This window comes from Temnothorax longispinosus, chromosome 5 (genome assembly GCF_030848805.1).
Source record: "Temnothorax longispinosus isolate EJ_2023e chromosome 5, Tlon_JGU_v1, whole genome shotgun sequence".
Taxonomy (NCBI): Eukaryota; Metazoa; Arthropoda; class Insecta; order Hymenoptera; family Formicidae; genus Temnothorax; species Temnothorax longispinosus.
The window spans coordinates 1,296,679-1,313,822 of record NC_092362.1 but is presented as its reverse complement, the minus strand read 5'-3'; the positions used below and the strand labels follow the sequence as shown (position 1 = coordinate 1,313,822).

Here is a 17,144-nt window from a genome sequence, read left to right as displayed (position 1 = left end):
AGGGTTGCTCGTGGTGGTTTTAGTCGGTAGGCTATGGGCGCGCGATGCCACGCTGAGGGAGGCTCAGGGGATTTCGGTCCTCTGAAGCGCCCCTCGTAACGGTGGTACGCGTGCGCGTAGAATCCGACACTCCCCCTCCCTACACCAGGGCGGGGGTGTCTTTCGAAGATTTCCACCACGTAAAAAAAAAAAAAAAAAAAAGGTAGGAAATAATTTTTAATTCCTTTCAGCAATTACATTTCTATTAAGCGAGAAAGGTCAAGAAACATTTCGACTATATTGCAACAACGTCGTAAAATTAATGCAATATAGCCGAAATGGCTTCTTGATTTATCTTGTTTAATGGCAATGAAATCACACTGCATTGCCACGAGTCTCAATGTGGTTCGAGACTTCTATTTGACCTGAAGGTGGAGGTGGATTTTGCGGCCAGAGCAGCCTGAAAGAAAGTGGTGAGTGTAATTGATTTTTACGTACTATGTTACTTATGTCCAAAAATTTTCTATCTCTTCTGTCTTTACTTAATCGAATCGTTCATTTGAATGTTTCAGAAAATAACGACGCTGAACGTGACATCGGAGCAGCGAGGGAATCCTGCGTAGCCGACATTCCGAGCAGCCTGAGAGGAGGAGGAGGCCTAGGATAGGCATCGGGCATCGGCGTACCAACACTTCTGGTAAGTGTTACTTTTTATTTTTTCTAAAGATATTATAGAATCCCTCTTTTTGTTTATTTTTATTTAGTTGCTACATTAAACCGTGTTTCGAAATATAAATTAGTAAAAAGAAATAATTTGAAAAATTTGATTCAAGTTGATTCTAACGTAGAGACCTTTTTCGGAGAAGTAATTTAAGAAAACATTAATCTGAATAATGAATAAGATGTTCGATGCGCGTGACAATTATTTAATCGATTCGATTATTTTTATGTTACAGAAAATATCCACGCTGGAAGGACCATCAACTTCGCATCGACGGAACACGATGGACATCTCGAGCAGCCTGAGAGGAGGTGGAAGTCCGCCGATTTAATAATTGACTAAACGAACCGCAGCCGGTTCGTCGCGTTTGCTTCGGGAGTGCCGTTCAAGTAATCGGACTACAGAACTTTTTCAAAGCTTATTTGAAGAATATTATGGCATACTTGACGAAATATTCTTCTCATAGGCTTTTTAAACGAGAGTGCCGTACAGTATCGCGCGAAAGACTTTTGCTAATATAATTAGTCCGCGCGCGATCGTAGTTTATTATCCGCGAGTGTTTCTGTGAGTGTGACCTGTGAGAAGAAGAGAAGAAAGAGGAGGCGATCTAACGTCCTGAGAGGAGGAGGAGGTCTGAGAGAGACATCGGGCCCCGGCGAAGCAACCTTGGGGTGAGTATCATATCTATCTTAGCTTCATAAAATTAATAATTCTTTTCCCTTTATTCGTATTATTGTCTTATCTCAATAAGTTAGAAATAAATAAAGACAGAGAAATTATATAAAATTTTACTCTTGTAAAGAGCTTTCTCGGAAAATAGATAATTATATTACTAAATATCTCATTGAAAGACGGATTAGAGGCGAATAAGAAGTATCTTTTGAGATATTGATCATTTTGAACGTTTCTTTAATTTAAATTATGTTTGTGTGTTACAGTATCGTCGTAGCTACGTTGCTGAATAACTCCGCCCGTTGCGCATCGGATTGGTGAGTCAGAAATTTTTCTTATTGAGGTAACGAATCTACGATAAAATTAATCAAGTATAGAGCAAATGTATCTCGGTACATGTCAAATTGTGACAATAAATTATAGTGTAAATTTATCTCGTAGATACGTTGCCTTAAAATGGATGGGCTAAAACTAATTACGGTAAATATTTAATCTTGGTCACTTGTTTATTAATGTATTGTGCGATTGTGCTTGAGGAAATACTCGCACACTTCGCACGCATAGAGCTCGCAAAGAGCTCATTATCGTTGGATTATGTTGACAAACGGTCGCGTTCTATATAAATAATTTTTTAATAAAATTTTAAATCTTAGATAAAATATTATATATCGAATCAAAATTTTATTTCGCGAATTTAAATTAGCAAATTACACAATATAATAAGTTAAATTTTGTTACGTAGATCAATTCTACTTACAATTAGAGTAATAAATATTTTTGAGAAACAAATAAGAAGTAAATAAGTAATACCATCACAATTAAAGTAATAATTTTGAAAATATAAAATTTTTATTTAGATCTTTTATAAAATTATTTTTGTATTATTTTTCTTGAACAAAAGAGTAAGATATTGTGTTACAAAAAAAATGTCTATAGGTAGGGAAAAATTATAAATTAGTTGGAATTTGTGTTATTTATACCCTTCTATTCCTTTCCACATACTTACAATTAGCCAAGATTAAATATTATAAAAATTGATGCAAGGAAGCAATATGTAGATATATAATAAAAAGAATAAGAAATATTTTGGTTTTGTTATGCAATTTATTTTATAGAAGACGCGATGTAATGGTTATTAATTACTAACATTTATTTTAACAAAGCACCGATTTTAATCTAATTTTTTGTAGCCTATCCATCTATTTTTGATTGAGAAATTGACTTTATACCGGTCAAGTAATATATGACGTGAGATTATAAAGATTCTGTCGAGAAACGCTGAAACTTTTTAAATTATTTTAGAATTGATCGTATAATACAATTATATATTCAACTTTGCAATAATATATATCAAAAATAATTTTGGTAGAAAATAAAAAATATGACGAGATATATTATACCGATATAAAAGTTTATAAAGATTTGCATATCATATTTAATTATAACAATTCGATTATTCATTAATTATATAATTCTAATAACTGTACGGAAAATTTCTTCTTTTTTTTTAATCTCACGTAATTTATTCTGTATATCTTACTTGATACATCATTATCAAGATGCGTACCGCATGAACAACATACACAATTACGCATCTTCATATTTTCGTAGTCGGTTTTTGCATTAAAAAATTTTTTTGTTATTAATTTTTTAGTTTCATCCACTATTATAAATTTCAATTTTTTGCGGGATGTAATTAAGATTAATATTCATATATTACAAAGTACACACATAAAAATAAAATCATTCTATAGCCAAGGAAAGCACTTACTTATTTTATTTTATTTATTTTAAGTAAGTTTTCTTACAACAAAGTATATATTCTAACTAACAGTTTTCAAATATCTTGACACAAATCTTTGAAAACCAGAGTATTGTTTTGAGTAAATGTAATGCTTGTAATGACTTTCTGGTAGATTTGCGGATTAAGTATTTGGTAAGCTTATATATCCGCAAATATACCATAAAATCAATATAAGTATCACATTTACTCAAAACAATATTCTTGACTTGTGTCAAGATATTTGAAAACTATTAGTAAGAAAATATTCTTTGTTGTCAGGAAACTTACTTAAACTTAAATAATTATTTTTCTCTGTGTATAATTTTTTTCTATAATTAAATATAGTTAAACTTTGGAGCGTTCTTGGAGCAAAAATTGTTATCTTCCAAAAAATACAAGCGCGAGGACAATATTTAATATTTTACATTGTATATCAAATAATACATTGTAGTTGACTGTCCTACAATAGTACTGAAATAGCAATCGCCGCCGGTTGTATAAATGGTTCATCGCGCATTTACGAAAGTACACGGAGAAACAAATGATGTTGTATCAATAGCATTAGAGTTAGAGCCAAAGCACATAACATGGCGTAGCGATATACGACAGTCGTAGTCCTCGACCTGACAAATCAGGATACGCCAAAGCTTGTGCGTTACTTACGTCCACGACTACGACTGTCATATGTGCTTTGGCCCTTAATTGGAAATAATCTTGTTATTTCAAACGTCATCCTTTTGTTTTTAATAAAATAAGTATTTCTTTTAATAAAATAAATATTGTTTCATTAATACTATTATTAAATTAACAAAATTATTTCCAATTAGCTCTAATGATGTTAATACAACATCATTTTTTTTTTCTGTATGCCGTCTCGAAGTCGTCACATGTATATAATGAATGTAAAATGTATATAATAAAAATGTAAAAAAAACATATCGTAAATGAAAGAGGACCGCTGATCGGAATCGGCGGGGGTGGTGGTGGGCCTCTATAGGTTGTATATATCAAAGGATATTTAAAAATTTTAAATTTTAAATTTTAAATTTTAATTTATATATACATGTATGTAAAAAAATATAATAGTGTAATAGTAACTGTATAATATTAAAGCTAAATAGCGTGCGCGTAGTGTGCGTCTATGATTGTGATATCTAGTACAATAAAATGTGCGTGCGATCGTAGCGGCAACGTTTCAAATCTATGGCAAAGTGACAAAAGTTATATCGTATTGTAATTTCGTTACAAGATAATCCTTTGTGCTTGAAAATTTCTTAATTGAGGAAAGTTATTATTTGTTACTCGAGTAAACGATTTGTATTTCCTTTAGAAATGTTACAAATGTTAGAAATGTTATAAAACAAGTGTTTGGTAAGAGTTTTTAAACGTCTCCTCTTCTCGAATCTCCAGGTGCACAGTTTTATATAAAGAAGAAATAAATTATATTAATATATATAATATAACTCCGAGTGGGACTCAATTGATCACGTCGTCAATTGGATGATTTAAAATAAAATTATCTAATTGACTGGTCCAGTGGAAAAACTCCAAACACCGGGGACTATGAACGGCTGTGGACAATCGCAACGATCAAACGGGGGGGGGGGGGGACGCTTAACTCCTTGTCCAAAAAATTTACAGAATAACAAACAATGATATGATATACGATAATACAATGTGTAAAATATATTCAAATGAATATGGCACTTAACTATAAAGTATAAAAACATATTTTCTTTTATTCTTTTCAACGTAAAAGATTTAGGTATTATTACAAACTATAATTACAAGCTGAGCTTATAATAATATAGCTATGATTATCACTCAGCTTATAAACCCAAAAGATATAAGTGAAACTTTTACTAAAAGGAATTTTGAACAAAATGATACGTATACTTATAATTTCGCGGAAAGGTATATTACATTGTACATTAAGGAGACGCGTCCGAACAGTATCTTAATAAAAACTAAGAATATACATTACATCTCGATCTCGGGCGCCATACCTCGATACCTGAATGCGGCAGCACTGAATGGCTGGATATCGCGAGAGTGTCATTCAGGTAATCCATCTGCAATACAAAAACACGAACAATTACATATAATACCTAATAAAATTCATGATACTGCAAGATAAGACCTGTAAGAATGTCGTCAATCTTATGGAAGACTTCACCAACATTCAGAAGACAAAAATAAAACCTGATTTTAAAATTTAAATATAAGTAAAAATTTAATTATCAAACTGTGTTTTTTATTTTATACGTAAACGTTTAACGAATTTCTTTCTTCGAAGTTGATGGTATTTTCGACAAATCTTACGCGTGCATATATTTATACTCACGCTCAAGATGGTTCTGAACTTCGAACGTAAAGTAGCGATGGGCTTTGGCGGATCCTCAAGGCTCGAAATTCTGACGGTACCGTCCCTGGAACTCGTTATCAAGCATCCGTGCGTCAAACGCACCCCCGTTATCCAGCCCGTATGCTCGGTGGAATAAGATTTCACTAGCTCGAAATTACTCTTTAGATTTAGCATGTGCAACTTCGCCATCTGGTCGCCGATGAAAACCCAATCTCGTTGTATACTCATGCACATGGGATACACTTCTTCGCCTGGAATCTAAAAAGCACACCTTAGACATCGTAATCGGGTCTCGTTTCTCCATATTAAAAAGTACAGGATGAAATTACTATGATAGACTTCACGATCCGACCGGCTCTCTGATCCCAAACCGACACCGTGGTCACCAGGTTATCGAATAAGATCTCGCCGGAGCCGGCGGACAAGATGTATTCCGTGTTCATGTCCAGCTGACGCACGGGTTCGGTGCCTGGTCGGTACCTCCTGATCGGCTTATTCCTCGATCTCGAATCGAACACGCATATAGTTCCGTCGGAATAGCCGGTCGCAAAGAGGGCTCGTTCTGGGCACGATGATATGCACTGTAGATCTGCATCAACGCCCTCCGGCATTATTTCATCTCTAGAATATTTAACGTTGATGGAAAATGATACGCGCGAAATGGTAATATGCAGTGAATACAGTTTGACACGTAAACTTTATAATCACGTTTCTAAATCATTTGTCTCGACAAGCGAGACGCGGAACGCAGTATCTGCAATCGAACAATTTGGAGGGAAACAATTTTTTCTTCTATAAACAGGAATTATCTTCCTGGCTCAGTCTTCTTATCACGAAGCTGCCGAAAGGAACAGTTTTGCTATCGCATACATATCGTAAGTCCTCTGATGGACGAGACCGGTGTTGGTGAGCATCCACGTCCTGACTCCATAGGAACTGCAACTGTAAATCGTGTTGTCTATCGCCGTCAGATCTAGCATATAGTCGTCATACGCGAGATGGATGTAACCGGTGTTTCCAATTTCATCACAGCATTCCTCGCGGGAGGGAAGTTTCCAGTAAATCAAAGTGCCCAATTCTCCTGCACCAATACAAATGGTTCCATTCTGAAAACGAGAATTATCATTATATCGTTTTTCACAAGGAGAGATGGCCAAAGACACATATACTACTCAACAATATAAATGCAATATAACACACGTGTTGAGTAGGAAATTACAACTAACGTCTACATTACATGTTACAGGGTATTTGCTGGGATGGCATAATATACTATACCCTACATGCATCAGTAACACTGGATCGACGTATGTACTGTAACGTTTGTCCCCAGTTGTATCCACATTTATCAATTTCTCCATAGAATCCTGCTGTTTCCATAGCGCGGTTTGTTTCTCGATCGCAACGCATGACAGTTTCCAAAACAGTTTGTCGGGTCTTGCTGTAATGACACATGACTTCATATATATGTAAGAAATATGACGAAAGCTGCTTATTTGTATTATAATATTAAGTACAAAAAAAATGCATATATATATATACAATTATACCGATAGAAAAATATTCATATAACATCATATGACGAAATTGAGAGTGCTACAATTATGTCTCAATATTTGCAGCAACACTAATAGAAATTTAGACCTTTGTGCATATATTGATAAATATTAGCACAAATAATTTCTAAATCATATTTCAGCAAGATAGCAGCGATATGAAGAACTATCTTAACGAAATATTTGCAAAATTAAATTTGGAAAGAAATTGCGAAATAATTGAGAAATATAATTGAGTTTTATTATGTGTCATTCGTAGCATATTCTGTGCTGGGTCGCTGATATATATATTTATATATATAGATGGCATTTTTTTCGTATTTAAAATATAATAATGAACAATGATATCTATATATGTAACTGTTATCTATCGATATTTGCTGAAGTGTGCTGGAGTAATTTTGCTTCTAAATGTTGAAATAATTGTGTAAAATTTAAGCCTAAAATTGAACTTCTCAATTTTTGTGTAAATATATATTATTCAGAAATTTTATGCAAGAACGCTTATAAGGAATCATCTTAGTACAATAATTGTGAAATAAATTCCTCTCAATTGAATGATGCAATTATTGTAACAATATTTGCATAAATTTCCTATTGAGGAATTAAGTACAAATAAGCTACAAGCACATTCTTGATATAGATCTATTCACGTTTTTACTTTATGCATATAAAGTTATTACAATAAATGGAACTGCCCCATGCGATTTATTATAAATAAGAAATGTATAATATATTTTTAGAACATGCTTATTTTTTTTCAAGAAATAAAATACTAAGTACGAAATAAAATTTAACGCGATGTAAACAACGACTTGCATATGCTTGCGCAAGTTCGAGCAGCGCTGGCGTAAAATGACTTATAGAGTGTTTTATTTATTCATAAAAATAATTGATCATGCAAGGCGTAAAGTGTTATCAATTTGAGCTAACCGGGACGCAAAAGCGAGTGGGTAGCATTTGGCCATATCTGGTTAATTCGCGCTTTCCACATATGCAGTAAGGCATCATCCTTTAAAATCAGGTAGAACTGTTTGCACACTAAGCTCAAACCGTGTACTAGTGTCGACGCGTCTAGGAAAGAACATATATGCAGAAATATCTGAAATGCAGCAGAATGAAAAAATTTAACGCACAATCAAACAAACGTTCCGGAAGAGATGGAGACAGAACGAAAGAGAGAGTTGACCGTCGCTGGTTCGATACACTTTACTTAATTCATTGAAAAGCGACTACTTGACACTTATTACGGAACTTTTCGGAATAAGTTCCGGTCGGAATTGTACAGTTATTTTATAGATTTCTATTGTCTTTTCTAGAAAAAACGGAATAATTCTGATCGGAATCCATTCTGAAGAGTTCCATAACGCGTGCCCTGACGGACGAAATAACAGCGACGATTAAGAAAAGGAATTTCGTGCACGTGTACGCGAAATACGAGAAAATCGACGTTTTCTTTTCTTATACAAACCTCCACCGGGAGTTGCAGCAGTGACAATTGTGCATATTCCTCGCCGTCATGGGCGCAGTTTGCATTCTCGTCATTCATTCTTTCTCGCACCGTGTGAATGTCAGTACTTTCATTCGATCTGTTCGAAACTGACCCGGTGGCTCAACGAAGGCGATTGAAAATGGTACATCCGGTGCATCATGCATCCACGTGCGTCTGCACATGACCGGCGCCACCTATACAGGGTGTCGCGAAAATAATGTACGTCTCTCGGTCGATCTATATTCGACTCTTCCATGTTGAGAAAGGTGATTAAATTTGCTTGTTTATTTATTGAGTTTAATTAACTCAATGTCCATCGAGTTGTGACGTAAAGAATTCCAACAATGGGAACGTAATGCGAAACGTCGCGCAACATCCCGGAGGCTTTGAATTTCATATCCGCGTTCTCGGGTCCTGCGACGATTCGGGAGAGATGTTTTTTTTGACGATCGAAAAGGGGTAAGGAACGTTATTTACACGAATAAACGATTTATACTTTGGATATAAATGTTATAAAAAAGCGTCTGGTAAGAGTCTTTAAACATCGCCTCTTCTTGAATCTGCAGGAGCACAGTTTTATGCGAAAAAGAAATAATTATTATATTAATATATGGAGTCTATCGAGCTGCGAGATATAATTTCGACCATGGGAACGTAATGCGATACATACGGCATGTGACGTCCCAGAGAATTTAAATTCCACGTTCATGGGACCGATAACGATTAGGAGAGGCATAAATATCGGCGCACGAAAAAAGGATAAGGAAAGTTATTTGTTACTAGAATAAACGATTTGTATTTTGTTTATAAATGTTATAAATAAGCTAATACATCGCCGCTTCTCGAGTGTGCACGCACACAGTATCATATAAGAAAATGCGTGCTATTAAAATATAACGTCTTGTCAGAAAAATTTACAGAACAAAACAATGATACGATACGCGTCATGCGCTAATGCAATATATAAAATATATATTTAAATGCTTATGGAACTTAACTATATAGTAATATGTTTTCTCTTATTCTTTGCAACATAAAAGATCTCAACATGAATACGCTGTAATTATAAGCCTAGCTTTTAATCGTAAACGATGTTAGTGAAGCTTTTAATTACAGAAACGAATTTCCAACAAAACAATATCTACTTTTAATTTCGCGAAACGGTATCTATCACATTGCGTATATTAGAGAGACGTCAAAGTAGTATAATTATGAGAAAGAATATAAGAACACATATCACATATCAAAGCAATAATGCTATAGAATAGTTATAAAAAACGTATAGAAATTTTGTGTTCATTGATGATTCGTTAAACACGTCGATTTCTCGGCCGCCATACGACGAGACTTTTGCCTGCTATCGCGAGAGTGTCATTCAGGTAGTCCATCTGCAATATAAAAACACAAAATTACAATATCTAACAAAGTTCGTGTTGGATATTGCAAAATAAGACATGTAAGAATGTCGTCAATCTTAAGAAGGCTTTCACCAACATTCGGAAAACAAAGATAAAACCTGATTTCATAATTTATTAAATGTAAGTAATAATTTAAATTTCAACGTTCGAACTGCCGAACGTCTTGCACTCAACTGTATTTCTCACTTTATACGTAGATATTTCATCTACGAATTTTTTCTTCAAAGTCAAAGATATGATACTTTCGACAATTTTTACGCTTGTAATACTCACGCTGAAAATATATTCATCCTCTAAAGTAGCGATGAGCTTTGGCGGATCCGTAGGACTCGAAATTATGACGGTGCCGTCTAGGGAACTCGTTATCAGGCATCCGTGCGTCAGACGCACTCCCGTTATCTCGTCCGTATGCTCGGTGGAATAAGATTTCACTAGCTCGAAATCGTTCTTTGGTTCTAGCATGTGCAAGTTTCCCGTGTTGTCCCCAACGCAAACCAAATCCCGTCGCATATCAATGTACGTGGGGTACGCTTTTTCTGGAATCGGGAATCTGATGGAATCTGGAATCTAAAGGTGCACCTTCGACATCATAATCCCGTCTTATTTCTCGATGTTAAGACTACAGGATGACATTACTGTGATAGACTTCATGATCCGTCCGGCTCTCTGATCCCAAATGGATACCGGCCCGTCACAGCAAGCGGACAGGATGTATTCTGCGTTCATGGCCAGGTTAGTCACTGATGCATGTTTGGGTTGGTACTGGCTGATCGGCTTATTACTACTCGATCTCGAATCGTACACGTATATTGTCCCGTCGTATACGCCGATCGCAAAGCGGGCCTGCTCCGGACACGATGACATACATCGCGTCGAATCAGCAGACGCAATCATTAAGTCGCACTTTCTATGAAGATAAACCCGCATTTTTTGAATTTTATTCTTTATTAATTGTACTATACATTGTTATACATTTTTTGCTATTTTGTGGCAAATCTCATCTTGACAGCTAAAAAAGCGCATATTTTATATTAATAAATAACAAAAAACAAAATCTTTGTTAGCCTCGCATTTATTGAATTTAGAGTTTTTTTTAACTATGCATTTGACTGTAATTTTACTAATTTTTGCCACAAATACCAAAACAATATTTCGAGTTAGAATCAAGAAAATTGAAAAATATAAAATTTTAGCTGTACTATTTTCCTGATTAAGCTCAGCTTTTGTAGTAAAAAGATGCTAATCTGAGCCATGTTACGGCGTTGAAGAAACATCGATATATCTATCCATTACTAGAAAAAAATCGAAAAATAAATATAATAGTAATAAACATAGTTATAACACAATTTATTGTATTTCTACGAGTTATACATAGTATAGTGTGCTGATAGCAAAACACAAAAAAACAATAGCCGTAATTCAAGGTGTGTTAATAAAAAAAATCAATCATAAGAGAAAAGATAAAACAGAAATTTGACATTTTTGAATTTTTTAAGTTGTGTCGGGTTGTGCTTGACAAGTACAACAACTTTTTCTAATGACAAAAAAATCTCATCAATTTATTAGACTTTAAAATACAGCTTTTGTTAAGAACTTAAGCGGTGTTTACATTGTCGTGGAACCACGGGCGAAATCAAGTGTAAGTGTGAGACACATGAGCCGTATACATATAAAAATCAAACCAAGCATGTTTGATTATTATATACGGCGATATTAGGAATGGACCGTAGCGTCGACTCACGCGCGTACGTTTACATCTCACGTCTGATCTCGGCAGTGGCACCACGACAATGTAAACACCGGTTTGATTTTCGGAATAAAAAAAATTCGAAACTCTACATACCATCCGAACCGTGACAGATAATCTAGTTTTGTAAATTGCGTTGAGTTGTGCTAAGCGAAACAATTTGGTTTTAACATTGGGTGCGTTCAGCCGATACTCCGCTAGCCTAGCAATCGTGAGCAGTCGCTCGTTTCCTCTCCTTTTAATCCATTGGGTCAAAGGAGAGGAAACAAGCGAAAACGAGCGACTGCTCACGATTGCTAGGCTAGCGGAGTATCGGCTGAACGCACCCATTTTTTTTTATTAAGCGGTATCCATAATTAATGTAGAAAATCTAAGCCGATTTTTAGTACTTTTTGAATTAAAAAAAAAACCTAAAGTTGAAAAAGTTGAAGTTTAAAAAAACCTTTTGAGAAAGTTATAGCTTGCTAAAGTTTCTTTGATGACGGCAACTTCAAAAGATTTTGTATATAAGGTATGACGTTACAGCACATTTTCGTGTATTATATTTTCTTCAATTTTGAAGATATTGCAAAAATTCAAAAAGTTTACAAAGAAAGTATGCCATGATCTATCAGACCGCTTAATAAAAAAAATTTATGTTAAAACCGAATTGAGCGACAATCGAAACAAGTACAAAAAAATTAAGAGAATTGAAAAAATTTAACAAAAGAGGTAAATAATAAAAAATTTGACAGCATAACTTTTAATCATTTGAAAATGTCAAATTTCCGTTATGTTTACTTTTCGATTTTTTTCTAATAAATAGATTATAAATCGATATTATTCCAATGGCACAACGTGTGATATTAAGTTAGTATCTTTTTGTTTATTCGTGTTATATTTATTATTCGTTCCTTTTCTACTAAATGAATAAATATATCGATGTGTTTTCAACGGCACAATATGGCTCAGATTAGCATTTTTTTACTACAAAAAATTGAGCTCAATCGGGAAATAATGCTGAGCTAACAAAACTTTATATTTCTTAGTTTTCTTGAATACAGTTCAAAATATTGTTTCCGTAGTTCAATATGGTACGGCTAAAAAAAATAACTCAAAATTTAACAAATGCGGGGTTACCTTCTCAGAGGTCACGCTCCTGAAATATTTGACGTTGATGAAAAAAATACGCGTGAAGTGGTAATATGAAGTAAATTCGACTTAACGAGTGAACTTTGGAATCACGTCGACAAGCGAGACACGGAACGAGATATCTGCATTCGAATAATTTAAAGGAAAACGATTATTTCTTCCACAAAGAGGAATTATCTTCCTTGCTCACTCTTCTTATCGCGAAGTGGCCGAAAAAAAAAGTTTTGTTACCACGTACGGATCTGGATCATAAGTTCTGTCATGGACGAGACCGGTGTTGGTGAGCACCCACGATTTGACCGTATGATCTGGACAACTATGGTAGACCGTGTGGTTTATCGCCGTCAGACTTTCTATTCCAAACGCAGACCTCCAGAGGGCCTTGACTTCGTAAAAGGGTTCCTCGCGATAAGAAAGTTTCTTGCAAAATAAGTTGCAATCTTTCATACCAACTAAATAAGTGATTCCATCCTGAAAATGAGAATCATCATATACGTTTTCAGATACACATCTGACAGACGGTATTGCAAAAACTCTTTAATATGCTACTTACTACGGGCATCAGCAACACAGAATTTGCATTTTTGCAAAGATCCGGAAATCTCAGATTCTCCATAGAATTTTGCTGTTTCCACAGCGCTGTTTGTTTCTCGATCGCAACGCACGACAACTTCCAAAAGTTGTCGGGCCTCTCTGTAAAGACTTGACTTTTTATATCAAAAGAATATGAAAACTTATTTGTACCGTCCCAGACAGCACACAATATCCTATGGATGTCCATATTATGTCTAGAATGCCCATGGACGTTATATGAATATTTATAGGATATTGCTATCGGGGGTAATACTGAGTACAAAAAAATTTATATACGTGCAACTTGAATTAAGTACAAATAAACTGCAAAAACATTCTAAACCGAGAGATCTATTCACGTTCTTACTTTATGCATATCAAGTTATTGCAATAAACGGAGTTGTTCAAACTTGTTTCATGTGACTCTTTGTAAGTAAGAAATATATGTTTTGTAAAACACGCTTATTTTTTTAAGACGAACAAATACTACGAAATAAAATCTAACACGAGCTAAGCAGCTAATGTATGACTTGCAAATGCTTCGAACAGCGCTGGCGTAAAATGACATAGAGAATGTTCTATTTACTGACGAAAAGGATTGGTTGTAGCGTAAAGTACTATCAATTTGAGCTAACCGGGACACAAAAGCGAGTGACTAGCATTCGGCAATATATGGTCAATTCGCGCTTTCCACAGTAAATCATCATCCTTTAAAATCTGGTAGAACTGTTTGCACACTAAGCTCAAACTGTGCACCAGCGTCGACGCATCTAGAAAGGAACATATATGCAGGAACATCTGAAATGCAGTCCAATAAAATAATTAAACGCACAACCAAACAAATGTTCCAAAAGAGACGGAGACAGAACGAAAGATAGAGTTATTGACCGTTACTGAGTAAGCAATGTGAGCATACTCTACGCCGTCGACAAGTGACTACTGCGTACTTACTGCAGAACTATTTCGGAATGGTTTAGTTCTTTTCTAGATTTTTATTATGTCTATTATAGAGAAAATGTAATAATTTTGATCAAAATTCATTCTGAAGAGTTCCATGATGCGCGCCCTGACGGATGAAATAATAGCGACGATTAAGAAAAAGAATTTCGTGCACGTGTACGTGAAATACGAGAAAATCGACGTTTTCTTTTCTTATACAAACCTCCACCGGGAGTTGCAGCAGTGACAATTGTGCATATTCCTCGCCGTCGTAAGCGCAGCGTGCATTCTCGTCATTCATTTTTTCTCGCACCGTGCAAATCTGAATATTTTTACTCGATCTGCTCGAACTGACCGATGCCGATGGTTCAACGAAAGTGAGGATGGTGTATACACCGGCAGAGAGAAGCCTCTCTGACCGTAAGTAAGGAGCTGCGCACAATGTAAGGAATAGAAAATCCCTGTCCCTTATTTCTTTCATTGTTATGTGCGCAAAGATACACCTCTCTCTTATATTCTTATACATTATGCGCAGCCCCTATATAAGTTTCCATCGAGGGTTCGAACCAGGTCAGAGTTGAGTTGGGGTGAGCGCTGTTGCGGTGGAAACACCAAACCTGAGAGAGGCCATCCCGGCCATTTTTATTGGTGTTGTATATATATGTATAACACCACTACATTTACAGAATCATATGTTTTATCGGCAGTGTCGGAAAATGAACGTGTCTATACGTAGTACCAATTTTAAAAATGAATGTATTGGCGATAGTGTACAGGGGGTTTTGATAGTCCCACGAAAAAGGCTGGGATGGCTTCTCTCAAACTTCTCTCTCTGACCAAACTCAGAGTTTGGGTACCTCTATGAAGCTAGCCGACAGAAATTACTAAATTTGATTATTTTTAACTTTTCTAAGTGTATTTCGTTTGTGATTGATTGTGAGTCCGTTTTTAACGTTTGTGATCAAATAGTTTTTTTTTTAAATTAACATTTTTACTTTAATCGTGATGTCAGCCGACACTTTAATGTCCATGTCTACCAATGCGGATTAACTTTAATCTCACAATCAGTTTAACTTACTTCTTATCTTTTTATAATTCTTACAACTAGACCGCCAATCTTACGGGAGTTAGCGTGACCTGACAAATTTATGTGTATAAATTGTAGAATTCTTGTATTAAGTAAACATTGTCGTCAGGTGACAGCTCTATATGTTAAAAATAAGTAATATTTTTAATTTTTTTGTTCTTGATATATACTCGACTTATGTTGTCTTCATTTTTGTGCGTACTTTAATTTTTTAACCGTGTACAGGAATTTTGCAATTCTATCTTTCTGAAAAGCGAAATCCGAGATAAAAAAAAGCAGATTTTATGCTAAATTTTTATCAAATTTAAGTCCTCTTATCGGAGCGCGCATGAGACTAGTTCTTTCGTTTTTTTCTTAAAAAAAAAGTACAATTGAGAGAAACGTCCACTAAATCGCACTGATCCGGCACAAGTACTTAAGAATTAACCTCCCTTATAGAAACAGAACCAGAAACAGAACCCTTATAGAAATTTAATACTGTAAGTGATTTTTTGGCTAGTGATTAATCATTTAAAAGCACTATTAAAAGCACTATTAACAGTGTTTTTAATAGTGCTTTTAAGTGATTAATTACTACCCAAAAAATCACTTACAGTATTAAATTTCTATGGCCTAGTTTACACCGATCACTTGATACGCGTATTAAATAGTAAATAACTAGTAAATAAGTCTGATTATTGGTTGATCAGTTCAAATATACTATTTGATACGCGTATCAAGAGATCGGTGTAAACTAGGCCTATAAAGGAAAGAGAGGAGAGATTAAGTCGTTAAAGTCCCAATCGTATGTCTTATATAATACAATGAGATGCCGCCTGAGGTGTTGTAAGCATTAAAAAAGAAATTTGCAACGTATGTTCGTAACATTATACCCGGCCTTTTTTATTACCCTGCCATTTTTCGGGTCAGCACGTCGGATGAATTTCATTGTTTGATTACAGAATGTCTTTAATTACAGAATGAACGTGAAGTGTATATAATCCTGCCCGATATGTAAAATTTTTTTATTACGTACAAATTTCGATCTCGGTAAAATGTGTGCGTGCGTGCGCACGTTGCTCAACGGAGTACCGGTCATGATACTTGGCGAGATTCTTCTCGTACTCGAGTATCGCGAGTTCCCTGATTCTTCGTTCCGACGTAATATCAATCTCCTTGAACGGCACTCCGTTGAGCAAGCCGAGCAACGTTACAACTCGTACAAACGTATTTTTGTCGACGTCTACAGGCAGAAGCTGTCGGAGGTCGAGCGCCTCTGCGACGAGGAATTGGAGAACATAACGACAGAATGCAAACTGCTTGCAGCCGTTCAAGGAGATCGCATTACGATATTACCTGCAAATACAAACCGCATAAACGTTAATTATTAATTCTGGATAGACGAGAATTAAACCAAACGGATAGAGAAATATATAAGAAAAGAACATAAATGCAAATTGAGATTTAGTAATTTTAACTTTCGCAGGCCACACTTTTTTTTTGCATATGTATAAGCCACACTGATGGGATCTAGAGGATCTCAGCCATTTTTCGAAAAAATCGACGTATTGTAATGTTTTTTCCCCCCAATTTATCGTAACTTTTCTGAGAATTATGATAATAATCTCAGAATTTGTAAAAAAAGAATTATTATAAAAAAATACGCATTAAAAAATAAAATAATAGTTTCAAACAAAGTTCT

The 17,144-nt window shown here is 35.0% G+C and overlaps 2 protein-coding genes across 5 annotated transcripts; both read right to left on the bottom strand.

Annotated features, from left to right (window-relative positions):
• Window positions 1-2,723: 2,723 nt before the first annotated feature.
• LOC139812815 (F-box/WD repeat-containing protein 9-like) lies at window positions 2,724-8,625 on the bottom strand. Its single transcript, XM_071777910.1, has 7 exons — window positions 8,548-8,625; window positions 8,010-8,202; window positions 6,804-6,961; window positions 6,387-6,626; window positions 5,850-6,122; window positions 5,500-5,778; window positions 2,724-5,227 (listed from the first exon to the last, which is right to left on the bottom strand). Exons 1-7 carry the CDS (start codon window positions 8,623-8,625, stop codon window positions 5,123-5,125), a joined length of 1,326 nt encoding a protein of 441 aa, XP_071634011.1. The 3' UTR covers window positions 2,724-5,122.
• Window positions 8,626-9,355: 730 nt separating this feature from the next.
• Window positions 9,356-15,007, bottom strand: LOC139813012 (F-box/WD repeat-containing protein 9-like). Of its 4 annotated transcripts, XM_071778249.1 has the most exons (8): window positions 14,600-14,991; window positions 14,389-14,503; window positions 14,073-14,235; window positions 13,418-13,557; window positions 13,103-13,335; window positions 10,623-10,893; window positions 10,260-10,553; window positions 9,356-9,956 (listed from the first exon to the last, which is right to left on the bottom strand). In XM_071778249.1, the coding sequence occupies exons 3-8, from the start codon at window positions 14,233-14,235 to the stop codon at window positions 9,879-9,881; spliced, it is 1,179 nt and encodes a 392-aa protein (XP_071634350.1). In that variant the 5' UTR covers window positions 14,389-14,503; window positions 14,600-14,991; the 3' UTR covers window positions 9,356-9,878. The 4 variants fall into 4 exon arrangements, with proteins under 4 accessions (XP_071634350.1, XP_071634348.1, XP_071634347.1 ...); XM_071778247.1 differs by lacking the exon at window positions 14,389-14,503 and having other exon boundaries at window positions 10,623-10,829; window positions 13,096-13,335; window positions 14,600-14,994; XM_071778246.1 differs by lacking the exon at window positions 14,389-14,503 and having other exon boundaries at window positions 14,600-14,992.
• Between the last annotated feature and the right edge of the window lie 2,137 nt (window positions 15,008-17,144).

Coding starts and splice junctions, on each gene's coding strand:
- LOC139812815 (XM_071777910.1), bottom strand. CDS start 8,625: ATGAATGACGAGAATGCAAACTGCGCCCATGACGGCGAGGAATATGCA. Junction 5,779..5,849: donor GGATCGTGAAGTCTATCATA/GTAATTTCATCC, acceptor TGTGCTTTTTAG/ATTCCAGGCGAAGAAGTGTA. Junction 5,228..5,499: donor AGTTCAGAACCATCTTGAGC/GTGAGTATAAAT, acceptor TTTGTATTGCAG/ATGGATTACCTGAATGACAC.
- LOC139813012 (XM_071778246.1), bottom strand. CDS start 14,902: ATGTATAAGAATATAAGAGAGAGGTGTATCTTTGCGCACATAACAATG. Junction 13,558..14,072: donor TCACTCGCTTTTGTGTCCCG/GTTAGCTCAAAT, acceptor AAGTCTTTACAG/AGAGGCCCGACAACTTTTGG. Junction 13,336..13,417: donor CTGTGTTGCTGATGCCCGTA/GTAAGTAGCATA, acceptor TCTCATTTTCAG/GATGGAATCACTTATTTAGT.